The sequence below is a fragment of the Mugil cephalus genome, chromosome 1 (genome assembly GCF_022458985.1).
Source record: "Mugil cephalus isolate CIBA_MC_2020 chromosome 1, CIBA_Mcephalus_1.1, whole genome shotgun sequence".
NCBI classification, from domain to species: Eukaryota; Metazoa; Chordata; class Actinopteri; order Mugiliformes; family Mugilidae; genus Mugil; species Mugil cephalus.
The window spans coordinates 6858021-6880597 of record NC_061770.1 but is presented as its reverse complement, the minus strand read 5'-3'; the positions used below and the strand labels follow the sequence as shown (position 1 = coordinate 6880597).

Below are 22577 nucleotides of genomic sequence, written 5' to 3'. Positions count from 1 at the left end.
TTCTTGTAACACAAGAACATGCTAAGCTACTTTATTTTCCACAATCAACTCTGGTGAGTTTATGCAATTTTTTGTAGCAGGTATTTATGTAACATTGATGTACATGTTAAATGTACATGTTTTTTTTAATGTTGTTGTACTGTAGTAAAACAGCTGCCACAATTAACATGTCAACTAAATTTTCAGCTTACATTAGCTAGCTGTGGATATAAAATATACTATCAGTCATGCTGTTTGACAAGATTTGGATTTAGTTTTGCAGGAGATAAAACCTGATTGTTGTTGTTTTCATGTTTTTTGTTTTTTTCGTTTCGGAAACTGGAGTGATTAAATCTTCCACTGTAATTGTGTAAATGTGATCCACAGAGAACAGAAAGCATGACGAGGGGCCTCTGGGGGTCTGTGAACACGGGCATTCAACTTCTTTCGTGGCCTTGCAGTGTCCCATATACTTCAGTGGTGCATTCTGGAATTAATCCTTTTGATGTGTAATGATAACAACCTGGCATTGTGAACAATTCGTTCACCTTCTCTGTCTGAAAGTTGTGCGTCCAAAATCAGCCCAAAAACTGAATGAGTTCTGCTCAGTGCCGGTGAACTCTGGCGCCTCTAGCGGCGACGGTCCCTCACCGGAGAGAGAAACTGCAGCGGCTCTTTGTAGGTCCAGGTTGTCTGAATGAATGGAGGGGAACCCTTGGTTGATCGTAGCAGGCGGTGGACAACTTCGGCTGCTCGTCGTGTAAAGTTGCTAGACGGATATCCATCCACGGATCTGTAGCTTTTAAGGCCCTGGAGAAGGGGGTTTCCTCGTAAATCGTATCCCTGCAGCGAGCGAGCTTCACCAACAAACATTTTTCAGTGGACGCCGAGGAGATTTCTTTTTGTGTGCAGCCAGCCAGCAGCAACAGGTTATTTACAGCCCAGCCCTGCGTCCAGCCTGCAGTCGTGCCTAAGCGGCTGCTGGATCGGTGTAAACTTTTTGTTGTTTGTATAGAGGGATGCGTGCTTTTTTTGCCCACCGTTTTCCGTGCATTCACCGTGTGATGTGAGCTGCTGCAACTGTTCCTCGCCACCGACCAGACCCCACAGCCTGAGCGTTTTCAGAGGAGGGCGACTGCGGGGATTGGGAAGAAAATGACATAGAGGAGAGTGCTAATCAAACATATCTGGCTTGTTAGATCTGAGCCGGCCTCACCGACAGACCAACCAACCTGAGAGGAGCTGGTGTTGGCGGAGGGTCTTTCGACAAGAGGTTGCGTGCATAGATGGTGCCAAACAAGTGGACCATGAATTCAGTTCTGCACAAATCTCCACCGAGGAGCTGGCTTGGGCTCAGATTACGACTCAGTAAGTAACAGTTCATGAGGTCAGCTATTGATCACCCCTCTCTATTTATGCTGAAGTTTACTCTTGACACGATTAAAGTGGATCACCTGCATGCTTTAAGAAAGCACCTTGAGAAAGTCTGAATTGTGAGAGCTTAGATAGGAAAAGGGAACAGAGCAGCTCTCCTGACTTTGATCCCCAGGAACCAGTTCTTTGTTTCATGCTTTCCTCCAGTCATCAAAGTTAATAGCTGGATTTGGCAAGTGACCTGAGCAATTATCCCAGCTGGAGGCAGGGATATTTTAGTCAGACAGGACGGTACACTCTGATCCGAAGCCCTCCACTTGATGGAGGGCTGGAGGACAACTCCGTGTACACTCAGGTGATGGATATAACCTCTTGTAAATCTCCTGCTATTACTATTTATTGCCTTTTCCTTTCACTCCTCCACTTTTTCCCCACTCACAATTTCGATCTGTCCCGACTTTTATTTTAGCAGTATGACCACATCTGACTATTTTCATCTGCAAATCATTGTCTCAGTTGGCCACATATAATATGTTTACAGACACTGAAGACCGAAGAAAGTTCATCTTTTGGTTTAAGACAAATCGCCTAAACAACTACAGACTCAAAGAATGTGTTGTCGATCAGTACTCACTGGTTATGTGTGCATGGAAAATACTTTGTCAACCTGAGTGAAGTAAGACTCTGGACGCTGAATAAAGCGAAAACTATCAAAAGAAAATACCTTTTTTTTTTTTTCTGACGTGCGCAAAGTGGTTCTCTCCTCAAATGTAGCAAAAGAAAAATGCACCTTCTGCAACTTCATTGACAGCTGTGAACTGAGTAGAAGGAGACTGACCTACGTTTTCATCATTGTGGCTCACGTTGATTCTGGTTTTTGTTCACCCTTTCAAACATTTGTTTGAGCAACTATCGCCATGTTTCTCTCCCTCCTGGAAACTCGCCACCAGATGTGTACCGAACGTGGGGCAAATATGCAAAGAACAAATGTATTTATTTCAACCAGAGAGAAACGATCTGATCAAGTATTTACATAGTTATTAGCCACTAATATATATTTATTTGTTATTCTTATTCTGAATGGTTTAGACCACCTATATGATTGGAACAATCTGTTCTGACTCAGGCGGTTTCATGTGACGGTTAATGGAATATTAGTGTCCACATAAACAAAGCAGTTGACTACTTGTTCCAACTCTGATCTTTCCCTCTCTTTCTCGTACATATACTTTCCATGCTCATGTGTGATGTACGCCGGTTCATGCGTTCATGCCTTAAGTGAAGTAAGCATGGCGTTAAAGTTTAGCTGCCTTAATTGGTTGAGTCTGGAACCCTTCAGTGTTCCAGGCCACCGGAGTCTTAAGCCTGTCTTAAACACACTGGTCTAATCTGGGAACAGATGTCTTGTCTGGTCTCTGTCCTCCACTGAAAAACAAACAAAACAAAAAAAAAACTGACGAGAAATATCAGCTGTGTTCCCAGTGATTCACCGTTGCCGTGTTAAAAAGTCACAACAAAAGGAAGGCCATGTGATCATCTGGTTTTAATGGAAGCTACGATGAATGGTGTAGTCTAACTCTTTATTTTGGACACTTGATCCCCAAATAATCACAATTTTTAAAGCTTTGATCTGAAGTTTAAATATTAGCTTTTGTGTTGTTTTTTTTTCTATAGTTGGTTTTCGATGATCAAAAAGCAGCAAATCAGTGAATAATCAATCATTCGGTCTCACTGATAAATGTTCAGTCTGCCATTTGACGCCACTGTCCAAAAGACTACAAAGTCCACTTAGTGACTTTAAGGACTTATCGTCCATGTAGATTTCAAAGATGAGGTTCAAAGTTTGTTGCTGAGCAGCAACTAATCTTTGGAGCTGCTTTAGCTCATATGTCATGATCTTTAGTGTGGCGTTTTCATTAAGTTTTCTCTCGCGACATGAAACTGACCTTTGTTTTGCTTGTGATTGGCCTGCTGACCGACCAACCAGAGGACTCCTACCTACAGTTACAGTGCTAACCTAGTAATGGTTAGACAAACTAATCCAGCTCTAAACTCTGTTGTCAGTAAGGAAGAGTAAAACCGAGAGCTAAAAGTCTCAGTCAGTAGAGACCTTCCTGTGCTACCATAATACATAATGTTTTGTTACTTACCCAGTAGTTCTCTGCCTATTGTCCGTCACTTCCACAGACAGCAAATGAGGCTTCGCTTTTTTCTCACAAACCTGTCGCATGTAGCATTTATACATGTAGCCGTACATTTCACACCATGCACACAACACTCCACTGCTGCTCCCTTTTAGAAAGTATGAGTAATATGAGTCAAGTAATGCTGGCTAGTGTAGCGGTAACGTGAAGACGAGACAGCGTTACTAATGCCAGTAGCACACACTGCTAGCAGTTTTCAGTTTTTTGTACAGATGTTTCCTCAGCTGTACACACAGAACTGGATTGAAAGTTTGTCATGATTTTGAATAATCACCCATGCTACTTTTAATGCTTATTTAATATCCAAGTTTTCCACGTGTTTCTGTGAGTGTACGCGCACATGGCTAGTGTTTGTCAAAGCTAGCAACGGTAACATAGGAAGGTGGAACCTGGGTCAATTGCAGAAGCTCAAACTCGTTAAAGCCTTTTAAGGACGTCTGGGGCCCTGCTGGCTTTGAAGAGGAAGCCCATTCTTTACTTCAGAAGCCGTTTTGGAGCTTTTGTTCGTACCACATGATCTTCATCTGCATGTGGAGCTGTATGTGAACACCTGAGGAGTTCTTTTCCTCTGTGGTTCACAGGCTGATTGGGAAACAATGGCAGAGAAAAAAGGTCTGTCACGTCACATGATCTTCATCTACAGCTTGAGTTTCCCCAGGTCGTACTCTCAAGGAAAAGCAATAGATAGAACATCTGTACAGTACTAAACAGTTCCAGAAAAACAACTAAATGGACCGCATGGTGAGATTATTTTTTGTCAGCGGAGTTGTGGGGGTTTTAATCCGAAAAAGCTGCAGAGCTCTGAGAGAACATGTGGACCGTTGAGTCTTTTCTGATGCAGGGCTAGAGCCCAAGTAGACGTGTGTAGTTTGTGTGCATATCTCAGTGTGCGTGTGTGTTCGTGATTTTGGCTTGGCTCGTGGCTTGTTACAGTTTAAACTTCCTTCTTCTGACTGTCTTTCCATTGTTCCATTGTCATTTCCTTTCTCTTTTCCCCTCTTTGCATGTCTGCTTCTTCCTGATGCCAACCCAGGGCACTGTTTGCTCTGCTTTATTGTTTTTTCCCCCTCTCTCATCTTCTACTGTTCAGCAATAATTATAATTATTCTAGATTTGCATGCAACGCTGGATTCTGATTTTCTGCATGAGAACATTCGCCTGCTTTGAGAAGGCCCTGCGCTGCTTTTGATGTCACTAAAACTACATAGTCAGTAATAATTCGTGGTTCTGGTGGTAAATTTGATTTAACTTCTAAATTTTTGAAATGCCTAAAAGTGATTTTTGTACCACAGTAAATAATGGTCACTATTGCTTCAATGTAGATTTTTTTTCCCTTGTTGAATGTGTAATAAACATGGTGTTATTTGTCTGTGACAGAAAACGTATTTCCTTCCTCCTATCTCATAATTTCTGCACTGTGTTTCCTGCATGTGGATTTAACCACAGCAGTGGAGTTCATAAAGGGCCCCGGATACTGGGACCTTTTCATTGAATTTTCTACATATGTGTATGGAAATTTCACCTCAAGGTTCCTACCTACTAGTGCCGTCCTTGTTACCTCGTGCTCCGCTAGCCTTTACTCCCTGATACGTTTTCTGATATAGTTTTTGATTCAAAGCTCAACGGTTTTACATGACTACAACGTCAAAATCTTCTTGGTATACTTGTCGTTTTTTTTTTTTTTGTCAACATGCTGAATTGTCTGAAAAGCCGTAGACAGGGCTCCACCTAGTGGCAACGTTGCAGAACACACTCCAAAAACTAGGGCCATGTGGTTCGGGTGAACCGGCCAATCGCTGACCGTCAGTGTGGTGTGTCATTTCTTCATTTTATCAACTGGGTTTCAAAAGGGGCTGCAAAATTTGACCAAACTACCCCAACAATTCTTCAGTTTAACTCGAATGTCAAGAAAAAAGAATACATTTTAGTTACAAGGGTCTGTAGACAACATTTTGGATTGTTGAACAACTACAGTGAATATAAACTGTCTATGTAGAGCAGGTTTTTTTAAAAAAAGAAATATAATAAAGATGTATCATATACCTTTTATTTCAAAAAATCCAACCTAAGCAATGTCTCTAAAAAAAACAATGTGACTGGATAAACATAAATAAACCAAATTATTTAACATCTATCTAATACATTTAACTCCATTTTGCATCAATTGGCCACAACATTAAAACCACTGAAAGGAGAAGTAAATGACACCTTGTGACAATTCAAGTCACTCAGTCACAACTGTTTTGGAGACTCGAGAGATCGACACACTATTAGGAAGATGGTCATAATGTTATGCCTGATCTGTGGGTATATTATTACAATGTTGCTGTTTGTATTTACACATGAGGTCATTGTCTTGATCATGCGCACAGCTGGAGACTTATTTTCCTTCCGCTCTCCTCTCACGCATCTTTTCCCATCTTTCGTTTCTCTTACAAAGAGCCCCCAGAACACTTGGAAGCGGCTCATAGTGAACAGAAGCTGATACTGTTCTTATTCTCTTTAGCTCCAGCTCTTCTTACACTTATTCACGGCACTTTGTATAGTTTTTGTCCTTGTTTTATGCTCTACAGCTGCAGCATGTTTCTTCGGTTGACATTTCAGATGGTGTATTGCATTTTGCCTTGAGGTGGATCCTGCCCCACTGTGCTGTTTTGCTTCCTCATACACATACGAACTGTTGGACTCTGATTTGCATTTTCATTCAGTTTGCAGATTAACCTACTCCAGACCTGGGTTACTGGTCATTGTTCTGTGTTCCACTTTTCGTTTTTTAATTCATGAACATGTATAATAATTAACTATAATTTAACTTCTGTTAAAACCCCCCTCCAGTGCTGTTAGAGACTCATCGTGTAGTGAATGAAGCTACCGTGAGACGCTTTCCTTCAAACTGTGCTGTGGATAATTAGAGAGTCTACGTTAAGGTCGCACACACACATACACCTTCTTTAACCAGACACATAAATGCAAATGTTTATCTCTGAATGTGTCCTTCCACACGTATAACCTCCACCCTGGCTAAATGACTGTTTATGCATATTGCAGCCTTCCACTTGACAATAACTGTACTTTTAGGGAATAAGTGTTTTTGATTCCCATCGACTCTGTTATTGGGCTCTCCAAAGTAGCCCCCCCTCTGCAATTTCAACCAGATTGTTTCAATTATGGGATTATTCATATCAACAAGTTGAAGAGCGGTTGTTTGTCCCTCTGGGGTCCTGGTTTAAAGATGGACTGTTAAATTACACGATGTCTCACAGTGATTCACATCAACACATCAACTCCTGCAACAAAACTCCCATGGCTAATAAACTGTCACTTTTTAGCTTTAGCTGTGTAATGTCTTGCACAATTTAAATGAATTGATTTGTGATTATGAACTGTTGAAAAAGTCAAAAGTGTTTCAGCCCCGATTCCTCAAAGTCCAGCATCATCAGATGTCATTTAAAATAAAATGAAAAGCAAATTCCCACACCAAATTGGACTAAGCTTAGTTCCAGACTGTTTTTTGCCATTGGTCAGCTAATCTATTCATTATTTCAGCTCTTCGTTACACTCATACATATATATTCTAGTATTGTCATTGTTAGCGTGTTGGCATGCTGACAGGTGTATTCAGCTCAAAGCGCCTCGGTCCCTCAGATCTGAGCACCCACACTGTTCGGCGTCTCACAGCCGTCTGTATGTCAGCAACTGAAAGGAGAGCAGCCTGAGAAATTGTCTTCACCAAGGTGACTGACTGAGAAATGTGCAGGCTAAATATAGTTAGTAGATTGAGTAGATTATTTCTGTACTGATATTTTTATTGATTAGAGCGCAGGGGAAGCTACACCGCTTACCAGTAACTCAAAATAGAAGAAAGCTTAGGCGTCCGGGGGATCTTATCCGTGTCTCTGCGTCCCTGTGATCAAGTAAGCGATGCACGTCGGAAAATGGTTTCCATCTCAGGACAGTTAGCAGCAATACTGTAGTTGTGCAGGTTATAAAATGACCAGGCTGTAAATATGTTTTATGATAGAAATGCTGTTTTCCTGATATATGTTTTTGAAGTGAGTAATGCTTCCGTTTCATTTGCATTTTGAAGCACTGACACAGAGAACTATAAACTAGTTTGCCGGTGAAGGGTTAACCTCGGCCTGTTTGATGGGCCACCTTGCTAAATATAACCCCAGACTCCTCCACATGGGCACGCACAAGCCTTAAACTGCGCTCCCTCTGTCAACACTCCGGCTCACACACTTTTTTCCTCCCACAGTGCACACACTCCGGCAGGCTCATTTACAGTCTTGTCGTACTGCAGCCCCTCGCACGCTCATTTCTCAACACACCATTAATACTTAAGTGAGTGTGATTCGGTTGAGAAGCCAGCGCGTTCGGGCTCAGCACACTTGGGGGTGGAGGGGGGGGGCTGCTGTTGTTTCTGTCTGCTAAAATAAATTACAGGTAGATGAGTTTTAGTGTGTAGAGTAATTCAAAATTTTTAACTAGACAACCTATGCTATATTCAGAGAAAGGCGAGACATTTTGGAAAGTGTGCTTGTTGCTGAGAGTTTGTTGAGAAGATTGACACTGCTCTCAGGAGCCAGGAGATGCTTAGCTTAGCATGAAAACGGTAAACATTTCAACGGACTTTGTCCAAAAGTATCAGACTACTATACCTCTAAGACTCATTGACCATAGAAAAATCTAAAAATAAGGAGAAGTTGTGGTTTTATGTGGAATCATGACTAGCAGAAGGCTGCTGTAACTTTCTGGTCATCACAACTTTCCAAGGAACCAATAGAGACTGCACAACTTAGGGATTGTGAAACCTAGTGTGTCATATTTTATTTAAACTTGTGGACAAATGTGGACAGCTGTTGCTCAAGTGGTAGAATTGGCCTAATCACAAAGCTGATGGTTATATCCCAAGTTCCTTCACATGCTGTAGTGTCCTTGGACGAAGACCCAAACGTTGCTCCAATGCAAGGCACCTAGAGAAGCATATCTGCTGTTAGTGTGTTGGTTGTTTGTGAATGGGTAAATGAGGAACACTGAACTGAAACAGTGTCTTCTGAGGGCGTCCTTTGGGGTCTGGCAACAGAATGTTGTTAGTGGGTCCCATGGGTTGAAGGGAGGGATTTCTGTGGATCAGACTTGCTCCAATGCATCCTACAGATGCATTATCAGGTTGGGATGTAGAGTCAGGTCAACACATTGTGTTGGTTTTCAAGTCATTTCAGTTTTTTCTAAACTATTTTTGTGTGTGCGTCTGTGCATCCTGCTGGGGATGGCTGCTGCCATCAAGGAGTCTCATAACTATGCGGAGGGGGTGCCTGGTCTGGTCTAGGTGGGCGCTACATGTCTAAGTAACATCCACATGAATACCAGGTTGCTATTTACCTCAGTGGTTTTAATGTTGTGGCTGATTGGTGTACTAAGGACATACTGGTCTACATCCTCCAATAATATTTATACTACCAGAAGACTGGCTTGATTCTAGACGAGGGCTGCTTTTTAAATGCGACATACCAAGTTAGCACAGTTGTAGCACTAATCTACGGTTATCAACTTTACATGATGCTAATCCTTCACTTGCATTTTATATACTTTATAATTCAAGCAAATACTAATTTGGAACATCTAGTCTATTGATTTTATATAAGCTACTATAACCTCTGTTTGTCATGAGTAGTGCCGCTCAGCATACAAAACTTGTTGTATAATGTCCTCTGTGTTTCTGGAGGAGCTTTTGTTATGTCTGCAGAAAAAAGCCTGATGATTTTATAGCGATTACATCAGAGTTGTTATTACTTGGACTTGTGACCTGACTTTTGTTTTTGTGAGGAGCCATACAGCTGTAGGGTTTGAAAGATAAAAAGGTTTTTGAGGTCGTTTGGGAGATTTACCCATACTTGTGTTTTTAAAAGTGGTCTTTTTAAGACCCCAATGTTTTTAAAGTGAAACTGCTGATACAGTATATCCCTTTAAGATTTGAAAATGATTCAGAGAGCGAGGTGTGAAATGGTGGTACGATACAGTAGATATTATTGTTCCTAAAAGAAGTAGATTCACCTACTTTGACTGAACTTGAACATTGCCACCTTGTACACCCTGTACCTCCATAAATCTGCCTTAAGCTTGGTCCACAAGTAAAGAGAGTCGCTCGTTGTCTGTCCCTTTGTACTTAATAGTTGATTTCTAGGTGATGTTACAGGCAGTGGTCGCCCGAGTAACCCTTGGGTTTATTTCCCGTCCCAAATGTTGAATGAAACAAGCATTGTCCTATACTTAAAGAAAATATCGACGCTGATCCACTCTTCAAGCATGCACAGGAAATTTAGTGCTAGTAACTTCAGTTGTGGATTGTATTCATTGTGGTTGGCTTGGAGCTTTGTGTTTATTCCAGCTGTATCAGATGCTCTCATTTGTCATCACCTCAGTTGCTTTTCCTTAACCTTGAGATTAGTTCAACTCGCCTACTTGGCGTGTCCCAAAATATTTTCACCTATTATAGCTACAACTCACTGAATTTTATTAATGCGGTCTCTTGACATCACATGGCTGCTAGTCCCTTCCTGTGTGGACGCCCCTTTGGACTCTCACAGTGGAACAAATGTGTGTTTTCGTTGTAATGGGGCCATAAATATTCTCCGTGTGAGATCAGATCAAAAATGCTTTTGTATATCAGTACTCGTCCCTTAATGGAACAGGTATTCTCTGGCTTTGATATGGCCAAACGACGTGTCTCTGTATTAAGCGCTGCTCTGATTGATGGTGATGAAAGTGAGGCTGTCTAATATGTCCTCTTTGTTTCTCTAGTAGGTGGAAATTGGCCTTTGTATTTGCAGCCCGGTTCTCATGCTGCACGACTGCTCTCTTCATTAAAAGGGAAGCTGCGTGCTCAAAGCTGCTACAGATTATTACCATATGTCTGCAAAGCCCAAAGCTGAGCAGCTAACCGGCTCCCATCCTACCCTCTAATTTCTTATCCCAAAATTGGACATGTGGGTCGCTATGTGTGACAACGTCCCTCCCTTCCCCCGGCCGGCGCAGTACATTCTCACAGTATTTCTTCTCCCATTTTAGATGCATAATAGCAGTGCATCAGTCTTCTAGGCAACACTTGGGAAATATTATGCCTTGACTTGGGATATGGGATATCTGGCTGCATGTTGTTTTAACCCTTCAGCTGTTTTTCTAAGATATTGGAGAAGTGAAGTGCATTGTCTCGGTTAAGGATTTTGTAACAAGATGCCTTTTGCTCGTTTTCCATATTCAAGAGGCCATGTGTGCATGATTGTACCTCCACAGAAATAACTGAGCTCATTCTCTACAGAGCTGGTGCATTCATAAAAGCGAATAAATCTTCCGGGAGACATAAAGGGCGCGGGCACTAATTAATGCAGAAAAATGTCGGCCTTTTACAGTTTGAGCAAAACATAAAGAAAGTCCACTCTGGATGTAGGAGGAGGCTTAAAAGAGATCTTTGTGTCACACAGTCCGAAAGCCATTGGCCCAGATTGCCAGTCCCAGCATGCATCTCACCTCTCCATGAATACAACACTTGTCTAATGGAGTGGGCAGAAAGCCCCCCTATGGCCAGGAGATCCTACACACGGCTTCAACATGAGCAGCTTGACTCACACACAAGTTTTGTACAGTTGAAGAAACTTTGCAATGGATAATATCGAGGCTCAGAGAAGACAGCAGCAAAGGAAGAGCTATTTGGCCCTGGGGATGACGTTGCAGCACCTTTTCACACTAGGGCATCTGTAATTTGGTCAGGAATAGCTTAGTTAAATGGATTAGAAGAGGGAAACATTTGCTGCTTGACAGCTCCTTGTGGGTGGTTTTCGGTGAATGATTAGTGGATGACCTAAAAATCTAGCGGATCAACTGGGAGAGACACTGAACAGAAGGTTCACAGACATGTATTGCTGTTTGACTTGTGGACAGAAGAAGGATCAGTTTCGGTATCGCTTGTTGCCTGCAAGGCTTGGCTGTTAAAACCTGGATGGCAGCGGTAAAGCTTATTCCACTTGTAGAATCGATGCTATTGTCCCCTGGAGATGTAATGGACTGTACTTGAGCGAGTTCTGTTTGCTCACTTGGTCTGCCCCTGAGGTACGATCAAACTCAGAAGGTTCAAAGCAAGTTTAGTCAGTTGCGAGCTGGATGAGGTAATTGTGCAGGAGGAGATTTTGAATGAACATATTGAGTTTAAAGAGTTGGCTGGCAAGAGTAATCTTTAAAGATGGTTGATGGGAAGGGTGTGAAGGTCAGATTGTTATGTTATGTTCCGAGGCATAGCCGACTGGTTAGGCTTAAGAGTTCTGTTTTTGAGTAGTAATTTTGACATTTATAATCCTCACTACAAAGTGGTAGCTGCTTGAAGAAGCGACAATGTTCCTGTACTGGAAGAAGCGTGGTGCCTATGAGCTGGAGGCTGCGCCACCGTCACTCAGTCAAGTGGGAATGGAGCGCTACTCTTGGTCGTCATCCCTGGACGTCATCCAGGATCTCTGTGGTAAGCTGAGGAATGAGGTGGATCACCTGACTAAGGTTTGGATGTGTGTTTGTGTGCTTGTGGCTTCCCCGTAATCAAACAGGACACTGGGTATTGGATTGGTTTCTGCCCCTCAGTCCATTTTAATCAGGATTATTTGGAGTGAATCTAATGTGGCATGTTTAAAACATGCTTTGAAGGAGTTCATAACAAAAAGTAAATAGAGAAATGAGATCATTAACATTTCAAACCTGTGTTGGCTAGTTTGCTACAACTGATCACGCTATTTTAAACTCACACACGCACATATGTGGAATTATGACAATTGTTACATTTGGAAATTTTAAGCCTTTTGCATTATATAACTGTGACTCAAATTTGTTTTGATAGACAGCCAAAATAAGGAAAGTTCCCTTCTGTGTCCAAAATACATGGACTTATCAGTTTCTCAAAATACATATTGCCGTATGTTGAGATATCACCTCCTTTACAAACGTGTACTACGTGCAGTAGGACATTGAACCAAGTTTGTAATTGCTAATAAAAGTACTTGGGCCTCAAATGTATCTTTTGTTGATAATTAGCAGAAATTGGCTTGCATCACACTAAGACCTGCTAAACTTCAGCACATTAGCTTTGTCATTGTGCTTATGTTAGCATGCTTTAGTTAGCATTTAGCTTAAAACAGCACTAAACAGCTGGCTAATAATGAATTAGTCTTAGTGACAATCATTTTACATGTGATCTGTGCATTTAATGAACATTTTAAAGGAAAAAAATGGGAATACTGTATGTTTTTCAGTCCTTTTCCATCAAGTCTCCTCCTTATTTATGTGCCACGACTCTGGAAACGCTTCATCAAGAGTTTACCTTGTTGTACACAACGCGAGTGCAAGCACATGACTCGGTTCAGTTGCATTTTCAGCTAAGTATTTCAGCCCCATCATGGAAAGGTTTTCTTTCCATTGCTCTGTTCTGCTGTGGAAAGCACTCAGTGACCTGGCATGAAGACAGCCACACATGAGGTAGTAGAGAGGGAAAGAGCGGATGAGACTAACTGCACGGATGAAATATTTACCACTGAAGAAGTGCATAGCTGAACTGAAACGCTTCCCTGTCTCCTCTCAGTGCTTTTTTGATGTGGCACAGGGGCACTTGCTTTCCGCTGTGCCGCCCGATTTATGCCATTAGTGAAAGGGAAGTGATAACACAGGGCTGCGGAGGAATGTTCTTCATCCTGTGCTCTCTGCCAGCCAGCCTCTTGGAAACCCAACTACTTTCTGGTCAGCTCGCCTGCTGAGGCAAACCTGCTTGGCAGAGAATGTGAGAGGGAATGGGAACAGCGAGGCTTTGATCCTCGCCGTTTGGCCATCTCTGCAATTAAGACCTGAGCTTCTACCGAAAACATTTTTCATTTCTGTTTTGGGCTCAGCTTTTCAGCGTTAAAATATTGTGCGCGTCCTCATAAAGGAATCCAGCATTGGAGCCTTTTATCAGATGTAAATCATTCTGACCTTCCTGTTGTTTTTGAACGTTAAAAATGAAACTAAGAATCTACATGAACGCTACTGTGTGAGGGTGTACCAGGGCAAAGTGGTGCTGGTGGTTTCTACTAACGTGTCACATTTTAATGCTAACATGCTAATGTGAAGCAGGTGTATTTACCATCTTAGTTTAGCACAATAACATTTCCTGATAAGAACGTCTGAGTCAGACTGTCAGACTTGACAGAAGAAGATGATTGTAGGGTGGCGACAGTTATTATGGGTCATGTGTGAACAAAATGCCCACCCAGTAGTTATGAAGATGTTTCATTCAGAATTCAGCCTATTGACACCTATTGACTCTAGATTTGGTGGTTGCACAAGTACAAATGAGAAACTGTACCCGCCTAGCTGAAATAGGAAAGTTTTGTAATGGAAAAGACTGAGTAAGTTGTCCCATAGGATTTAAGTTCTCATGTAAATTTTGTCACATGCCCACAGCTGCAGGAGTCTTTTCAGATGTCCACACAGGCCCAAACTTGTGACTGTGCATGCTGTCTGCACTAAATGCACTGGAGGTTTGCTTTGTGGGCTGCCTATTCAGATTAAACAATTGCATAAACCATTTTTTGTCTGACTTTTTAATGTTGTTACATAATACACTAAACAAAGGGGCTAGTCTCCATGCTGTCATGAGGTAGCTGTCGTGTTTTTGTAGCGCGCCTCTCTCTGATCGTAGTATCACTCTGCAAAGCTGTCTTCTTTCGCTGGTTTTAATGACTACAGCCTCTGACAGTGAGTAACTTGTGTCGTTTTGTAATCGTTGTGTCATTTTTTGACTTGGGTATGAAGATGGTCAAAGGTTTTCTGAAGCGCTGTTTTTAGTTTAAAAAAGAGCAAAGAGGTGGAGTGGAGCTGAGGCCCTGGCTTTATGCAGAACTTTAAGCCTTCCTACAATCAAAACTTCTGTTTATGTAAATATTCACCGTATGCACTGTTGTCACGAAGGGAGGAATCAGCTGCAGAGATCAAAACCATTTTCTGTACTAGACTGACAAGGAGGATTAGGAGCGTTGACTCGCATTTGGTGGTAAGTGGTAATTTGAGGAACTGCATTTCTTTCCTTGTTGGCTTGGTTGTCCACCACCGGAGGTTGCAGCTTGATTCCCTCCCAGCTCACCTCTTCTATGCTAAGTACGCCCTGGCATTCCTCAGGTCATACTCAGCCACGGGTTCCAGTAACAGCATAACATACCTCTGTTTTGCTTGATGTTAAGCACCCATGTAAAGCCCATAAAAAGAAATCCTGACACAAAAGGCCACACTATTACATAACAATAACTCATACTTAACCAGTTACTGTACTTTCTGACTTCAATGCCCCCAAAAATTCAAGCTATGCACTAATCCCCTCATGACACTTCTTAAAAACGGTGACAGACTTTTAGGCTAATGCTCTGCTTTGATGTAAAAGTTGTGTAACGCAGGTCGCCAAGCGTGCATGGAGAGACTTTGAGGAGTGTTTTGTTTTTTTGTTCAATAACTTTATAATGAGTCAGCAGAGTAAATAAGACATTTGTATTTTTCCGTCTTGTAAACTAAAAATTGTTGATTGCTCCTGCACCCCGTCATTGGAACAGTTTACACTTGTTGTTCTGAGGTTTTCGGTTTTATACACAGCGAGCCTGTGCTTGCTCATGTGTGGTGGACGAGGGAGAAAGATGGAGGGAGGGGGCTGGAAAGTGTGTGATCCACATGTGTGTGTTTTAACCACTATGGGGGTAAAACAACATTAAGCAGAAGCGCCGTGTTCTGCCCCCACTGCCACTGAAGCCTCAGCATTAGAAACAGCTGCAACCTGCTTGTGTTTTAATGTCTGCTCACCAGGCCCAGACTAATCCACCTGTAGACGAATATAGTGGGGTTTCAGTATCAAAGCTCTGGGCTGTTATTCGTTGAGCACAACCCTTTGGTCTTCACTAGCCATGACTGAAATGTGAACTTAGACATTAACTAAAAAGGCAACGAATAACAGGCACGATAGTAGATTGCTACCACTGACATATCTGTGCTTACTGATATTGAGAAACTCTTAGCTTACCTTACCGATCCTAGTCATGTGGGTCTTAGGTGGGCACAGATGTTCCTATAAAAACTCCCCGCCAGCCAGTTAGAACAGAAGAAGCTACTTGGATGAGCGTTGACACGTCTTAAAGGACCCAAACAATTCCAGATGCCTTTGTTTCTGCTTTTTGTTATTTGGACTTAGCTTTGCGTGACTGTTTCTTTGCTGAGCTTCGTGCATCCAACAGAAGCTCCAGGAGGCCAGCTAGCAGTTGTCCTTCAACTCTGTATGGGTTGTTATAAAATTTATTGACCATTCAGAGGAGTATTCTTGTTCCCATTTAATGCACCAAATAAGTACATTTCGCCAGAAGATGAACTGTTCCATTCATGTTAGCTTCTGCTGACGCAAATAGCAATTTTAAAGGTACAGCAAGTCTTCAGTTCTATGGGCATTGAATGGATACAGCTTTTCCATTCAGACATTTGATATGCAAAAGTAAATGCAATGAGAAATGTATGTACTTTAGCATGTCCCATAGCGTCTTTAACTTAGCCATCTAACTAATGATACCAGGAGTCCCCCTTAGATTTTACTTTTCTTTTTAGGATCCTTTTAAGGATGCAAAGGCAATAATATTCTTAAAGTTTCTCCTAATTATGTGCGGGATCTGATAATCTTCCAGACGGGGACAGGACCAAATCATATGTGTCATGTTTGATGGCGTCATGTGGCATCTCTTGCTATCATCGGTTTTGGAGAGTTTGGAATTGGTAAAATAAATACAGTGGACAGCCTTTAATTGTATCAAATTAAGCCTGGAGCAAGATGCACTGTTATTTGCTCGAGTTAATGCAGAGTCCCAGTCACTGTCATCTTGAATTTGACATTTTTGTAGCTTTATAGCCTCGAGCTGTAACATTCTGAGCAAACCACACAGAGTTATGTTTTGAAGCTCCATCTCTTATCCACAATATGTTACCTTTTCTGTCCACGGCCCTGCGTGTGCTGATACGGCTATTTCTTTGCCAGCTTTCGCCTCTCATCTCAACATCCACCTGCCTCCCATCTGTGTTCGTCTCCCAGGGCTCTCTTCATAACTATCTCCTGGCAAGGACAGGAGTATGTGACATGGGGGGGGCCCTAAAAAACATAATGTGCAGACGAAGAGAAGTCAAAGCCTGAACAAACACAAGAAGAAGCTCGGCCCTTTCTCCGTGTGCCACGATGAGACCTCACCAAACAGAAGCATTCTTAGCATTCCTCTAAAAAAAAGAAAAAAGAACTTGGAGAAGGCTTACGGTTAAACGCGTTCTCAGCTCAGCCTCTCCCCACGTTTATTGTGGTGATGCTTCTAGTTACCTAGTATGACTAAAGCACTGTGTACAATATGAAGTGGTTTGAGTGGTGGTTGAGTATTCTGCATTTAAAACTGTATTTAACTTTCATCCTAAATAACCATTAGATAAACCCTTGTCTTCACCAGCATTTGTCCAAGCTGTGACTAAGCAGAGCAGGCCTGTCAAGCTTTGGGACTTCAGTAAGAATGACACCACATGTCTTAATGATTCAGTGGATATGAAGATCTTTTTTTAGTCTTTACAGGGACTACCTCAAGTGTAATTAATGGCTTTAACAGCTTGTTTGTCTGCTCTAATGTAATCCGCTAATGTTACCAAGTCTGCCTAAGTAGCTTTCTATCTACGCTGGTAATCTGGTTTACCACCGAGGAGTTCATGATGAAGATGCGACATACGTTAGTTTGCTTACATGGCCTGTAAGGTTATGATGTACAAGCGCCCTGTTTACAATCCACCGTGTAGTATTTCCCCTCTGTGTCGAAGCCAGTTCTGGGATTCGATGTGATTTGTTTCCCGGGTCTGGATGTTGTCAGAGTCCTGAGTAACTGCACCGTCGCTTTATTAGATCTGTGAAAATGCATACTCTATCAGCCACTGCCAAAATATTTAGTCACACACAGTTGACAGCCTTTTTCTCGTCAAATGTTAAAAAAACAAAACAAAAAAAAAACACACACAACTTACAAAGTGTGTGAAGAAGTAGGACTTAGCCAAGCAGTGTTAATAGGCTTCAGCTGGAATAAAACAAACCTTGTATATCTTCCTAACAAGCTCTACTGTGCAGTCCAAAAGCAGCACTGCTCACTTTTAATGAGCGAGACCAAATGTTGGATGTACCAGATCAGTGGCAGCACAGTTGTATCTGCGCTCGTTGTCCAGTGGCAAGTGTGTTGTTTAAAAAGAAATTGTCTTGCATATTTAAACTTGACTCACAACTTGTTAAAGTTTATTAACTGCAAATACCCACAGTAAATTACATGTCCAGAGGCTTCTTGAGGGCTGTAACAAATGACTATTTTTACTACTATTGTTTTGAGCTTAACGTCTTCTCTGTTTTTTATAGTGGTTTAATTTATTTGATAAAAACATACTAAATTATCTTAACTGCATTGCAATTTGACATTCGTAAGGGATTCTAGTATTTAATTTACAATAATATAATCAGTTGAGACAAATATAAAAATGATATGAAAAATGAAATATCTTTGCTCGTCTTCATTTGTCAGATAAACGACCAATCGCATCAAGAGAACGACAAGAAACTGCAAGTTGAACAAGAGAAAATGCAACAGATATTCACTTTAAAACATCCTTCAAAGTAGCATTATGGTTCCAAAACGAGGACAGGGGTATTTAAGAGGGAGGAAGCTTACAACATATTGCTTGTTTAAGTGTGAATTATTCAACGTGAGCTCTGCTGCTTTGGTTTATTTATGAGTACCTAATGGGTCTTTGCCCCTGACAGGGACTCTGAGCAGGCCAGCACTGAGCTGTGCGTGCGGATGGGATGCACCACTGTCTATCTCGTGTGCAACCTCATTGTCTGCTGTCACGTGTGCTCGTGTATAGTGTGTGCTTGTGTTTGCTTTTGGCTTAATCAGCAGTGCTGAGTTCAGAAATTCCAGTTCATCAGAGAGAGAAAGAGGTAGAGTCAGCAAGATACGAGCAAGTAAGAGAGAAGATGGAGGTTCAGCGGACAATGGATTGATTCCACAATAATACAGGATGGCCAAGTAGTAAAAAGAGGCATAAGAAGAAGCCATAGGGCAATAGATTAAATTAGACATAATGGACCAGCTAGGGCTGTCACTGAAAGAGACACCACATGTCATCCATGTAGCCACATTGGTCTGACTTATTAGCATGAAAAACCTAAAGACAAGAATTGTTGTTGTGGTATTAAATCCAGAAAAAACTTTAGTAGAACCAAATTGTGTCCATAGATTACTTTCCTATCTTCTCTGCTGTGATTATCTGTATGCAAAAAGATTTCAACCCACTTTACTACAGTGCAAGCACGGCCTAATGCTTCTATTTTCACAGATTTTGTTATCTCCTGACATTTTTTGGGAGATGGGGGCACTGCAGACAAGTTATGAATACAACACTAACACACAACGGTGAATCAATCTGCCAGACACGGAGAACAATAGATGACCTTGTGTCAAATTTGGAGTCATATTTCTGCCTACCTGATGGAATTAAATGCATTATGTAATCGAGTTTTAGCACCTTTTTGGACTCCACCATCCACCGAGGGACAAATCAGGCTGTGTAGCTGGAACATGCTCCGTTGTATTCACTTGCTATTTGCTAACTCTGCCTATCTTATCATTGGATAATCACCACGCAGCGTAAAATGGACTTTTCTCGCTTTCTTGAAACAGCTGCAAAGTTGTGCCTCCCCCCCAAAAAAGAATGAGCTTGGCATGCCTCAACCAGAACAATAAAGGTACATATTGCTACACCAAAAGTGCAAGCTGAAAGATGTTAAAACCCATTTAGAGATGGGAGGAGCTGCAGGTATGAGGAAAATCCTTTCACAATTTGTATCAATAATTTTGTCTGTGGTTGGACGAGATCTGGTTGATTTCCAGTAAAACCTGACTTCTAAACATTGAGAAGAACTGGGGTCTTCTTATTTTTACTCCCCCACCACACCAATGAGGCCGAGTAACATTCGTCTAGTGGAAAGCTGTGAAGTCTCGTTGTGGTGAAGAAGCTTCTGCCTCTTTGGGAAATACTCCATAAAAGCTGGAGGCTCCCCGTGCAGCCTGCTGCTCGTAAACCCTGGGGGAACCATTAGCCTGAGGCCCGCTGGCAGAGGCCGCAGTCGGAGCTGAGAGCGCGTCTCGGCCTGCGCCCAGCTCAGCTGAGACACAGGACAGACTAATCCCTTTTTTTTCTCTTTTCCCGGAAGGTGGTGGAAGTTTGACAAAATATACTCGATGGGATTGCTGACAGCTCATGCGTGCGGCGTAGGTCTCAATCTGTTTTGTTCACCACTTTGCTCCAGACTGAAATATCCCAGCAATTATTATCAGATAGATTTGAATGGAAATATGTACGGGGCCTCATGGTCCCTAGAGGATGGCTTCTAATGATTGTGACTAAAATGACTGGTTTCCAGTTAAATACCTTGATAACCACTGGATAGATTGGCAGGAAGTGACTTTCCTGTCTGTTCATATCCTTCTAAAGAGGAATTCAGTTAATTATGAAAACTCATATTTCTTTTCGCGAGAGTTGCTAACGCGGCTGTAGACTCTTGTTTTCACTGCCATCGAGCGTATTCATTGTGGACGAGTTGACCCTTCCCTTCCCAGTGGGGAGGCCGCCGGCTCTGTGGTATGCACCAATTACAGTGTTTTTCCCTGTTCCCCACGAGCACCCGTGACCTGCGACTTTAGCTGGAGCCAAGTGGATGACTCAAGGTGATTTGTTTCCGTGCGCCAGCTCAGGGCAGGGCTTCAGCACTTTAACCGGTTCACTCATGATGACAAATCATTGCTTGAAGCTGACCTTAAAAGTTCTGGAGCAGCAGCCCTCATCTGATACTGATGATTTAATAGCACTATTTCATTTGTGACATTACGATGAATTTGTTATCCAAGATTGCTGGAAAGGCCTTTCTCCAAACTCCTGTCGTTCTTGGAAATTGGAAACTTTTTGCAACAGGCACCTTTACGGTCTATCCCAACCCCCCTCAGGCTCCCCCTGCACCCCTTCCTTGATCTCACTCTCTTTCTTCTTCCTGCACGTGTGTTCTGTGTTTTTCTCATTAGGCAGACAGATAAATATTGGTGCGCTCGGGGTCTCTGTTATGATATCTTTATCGTGTGTGTACATGGAGAAGAAGTAGATGTAAACACTGCCTTTTATCATCCCCCCAATGCAGCGCTGGCCAGCCAGTCAAGTAGATTTCAGAGGTTTATTTGACAACCATGATTTGTTATTGTGCAGTAGAGTGCAGCAAGCTTACCCACGATGAGTGCACTTTCGTCCAAAAACCAGAATGGGCCTTCCTCTCATTTGCTCTATTTTCTTCCTGTTTCTTTGGTCGTTATTCAGTTCTCTCTGATCTCCTCTCAAAAACAAACCCCACCCTCTTCCCTCTGTTTACCTTTTCTTCAAGAAATCTCTTTAACTAGACTGGTCTTTTCTTTTTCTTTCATTTTATTACTCCTCAGCCTCTGTTACTGTATGAGAGTGTTTCTTGCACTCATAGCCACTCTTTTTTTTTCTCGCTCCATCCTTATGTAAACACAGGCCCTGACTTTAGCCTCAGTGTCGACAATATGTTTTTACAGCGTTACCAAGAAAGGTGTGTTAATGGACATGAAGCAGCCTGGGTGGCTGGTCTGGTGTCTTAGTGATAAAGAGAGATGTCAAATTGACCTGTGTGTTCTGTTTCAGATGACAAACCCGTGCAGGAGGAGGACGGGGTGGTGTGCCAGCACCCCGAGTGTCCTGACCGCCGGAGGGCCTCTAAGGTAAGGCCCACACACTTTATGGACACACTTTATTTTTGCCATAATGTCACACAACAGGTTTAAGAGACCTGCTTTTTGGACGATGCTTATTGGCTTTGTGAGGGAGAGTAAGATTAAAATTAAAATGTGGGGTTACAGCCAGCAGGCAGTTAGCTCAACAGTAGGAAACAGTGTGCCTCGTCCAAATGTAACAAAATCCACCCGACAGATGTGTAAAATGCAACTGAGTCTGCTGGTTCCTGACAACCACCTCCTGGCCAAGAAAAGCCCATTAAAACAAGTTTTATTTTTGCGTCGATTATTTAAATGCTGCTAGGTGCTTGATGCTACTTTGGACATAGCAAGGTTAGCTGTTTCTCTGCTAGTGTTTTACTAACCTTAAAGACTGCAGACTGGAGCCTTATACTTAATTAACAGACATAAGAAAGTAGTCCAATGTTATACGCTAACAAAATCTAGAAAAGGAGGAGTTTGGGGTGGATGGAGGGGCCGGAAAAAGCCTGCCTGACATGGGAGACCGCTGTTTGTCTCCCACTTCCTACTGACAGTCAGACTGGTTTCTTTCAACCACGACCATGATGGTTGGTTTCTCTGTCCTCAACCAACAGGGTATGATTTTAACCATGATGACAGAAGTCCTCTTACATTAAGAGAGTAGCAATTTTAACCTCCAAGTACTCGACTCAAACCATGATTGTAACACAAACCGAGTCGTATTTGTTCCTAAGCTCCACCATGGATGCCTTTATTTTTGCAGCGCTGATTTGTAATGGCTTCGGAAAGAATAGGCGAATAATGGCGTCTCGCTGTCGGGGGCGACTGATAAGAAAAGGCCTTTGTGCATAATTCTGAGGGGAATTACAAACAATGCAGTAGACTTACTGTGCAGTTACTTGGCCAATGCTTTAAACTCATCAAACTGCTTTTCACATGTATACAAACTACAACTTACACACACACACACACACACACACACACACACACACACACACACACACACACACACACAAAACATTTCAAAATGAACATGCACACCCTGACTCCCTATTGGTCCACCTAAGCTTTCTGCTGAATGCAGCCAGACACTATTTTGTCTCTCTTGTGTTGCGCTGTGAAAGGTGAAGCA

At 42.2% G+C, this 22577-nt stretch overlaps 1 protein-coding gene across 2 annotated transcripts in view; it reads left to right on the top strand.

Moving 5' to 3' along the window:
* The first annotated feature begins 650 nt into the window (after positions 1-650).
* plekhg5b (pleckstrin homology domain containing, family G (with RhoGef domain) member 5b) overlaps positions 651-22577 on the top strand; it is a 64849-nt gene continuing 42922 nt past the window's right edge. Inside the window, exons 1-2 of one of the 2 annotated variants that reach the window (XM_047572435.1) lie at positions 651-1347; positions 21375-21451. In XM_047572435.1, coding sequence (XP_047428391.1) covers positions 1266-1347; positions 21375-21451 — 159 coding nt within the window. In that variant the 5' untranslated portion in view covers positions 651-1265. Of the gene's footprint in view, positions 1348-11292; positions 12070-21374; positions 21452-22577 lie in introns of those variants that run through there. The other variant, XM_047572426.1, reaches the window with a different exon arrangement.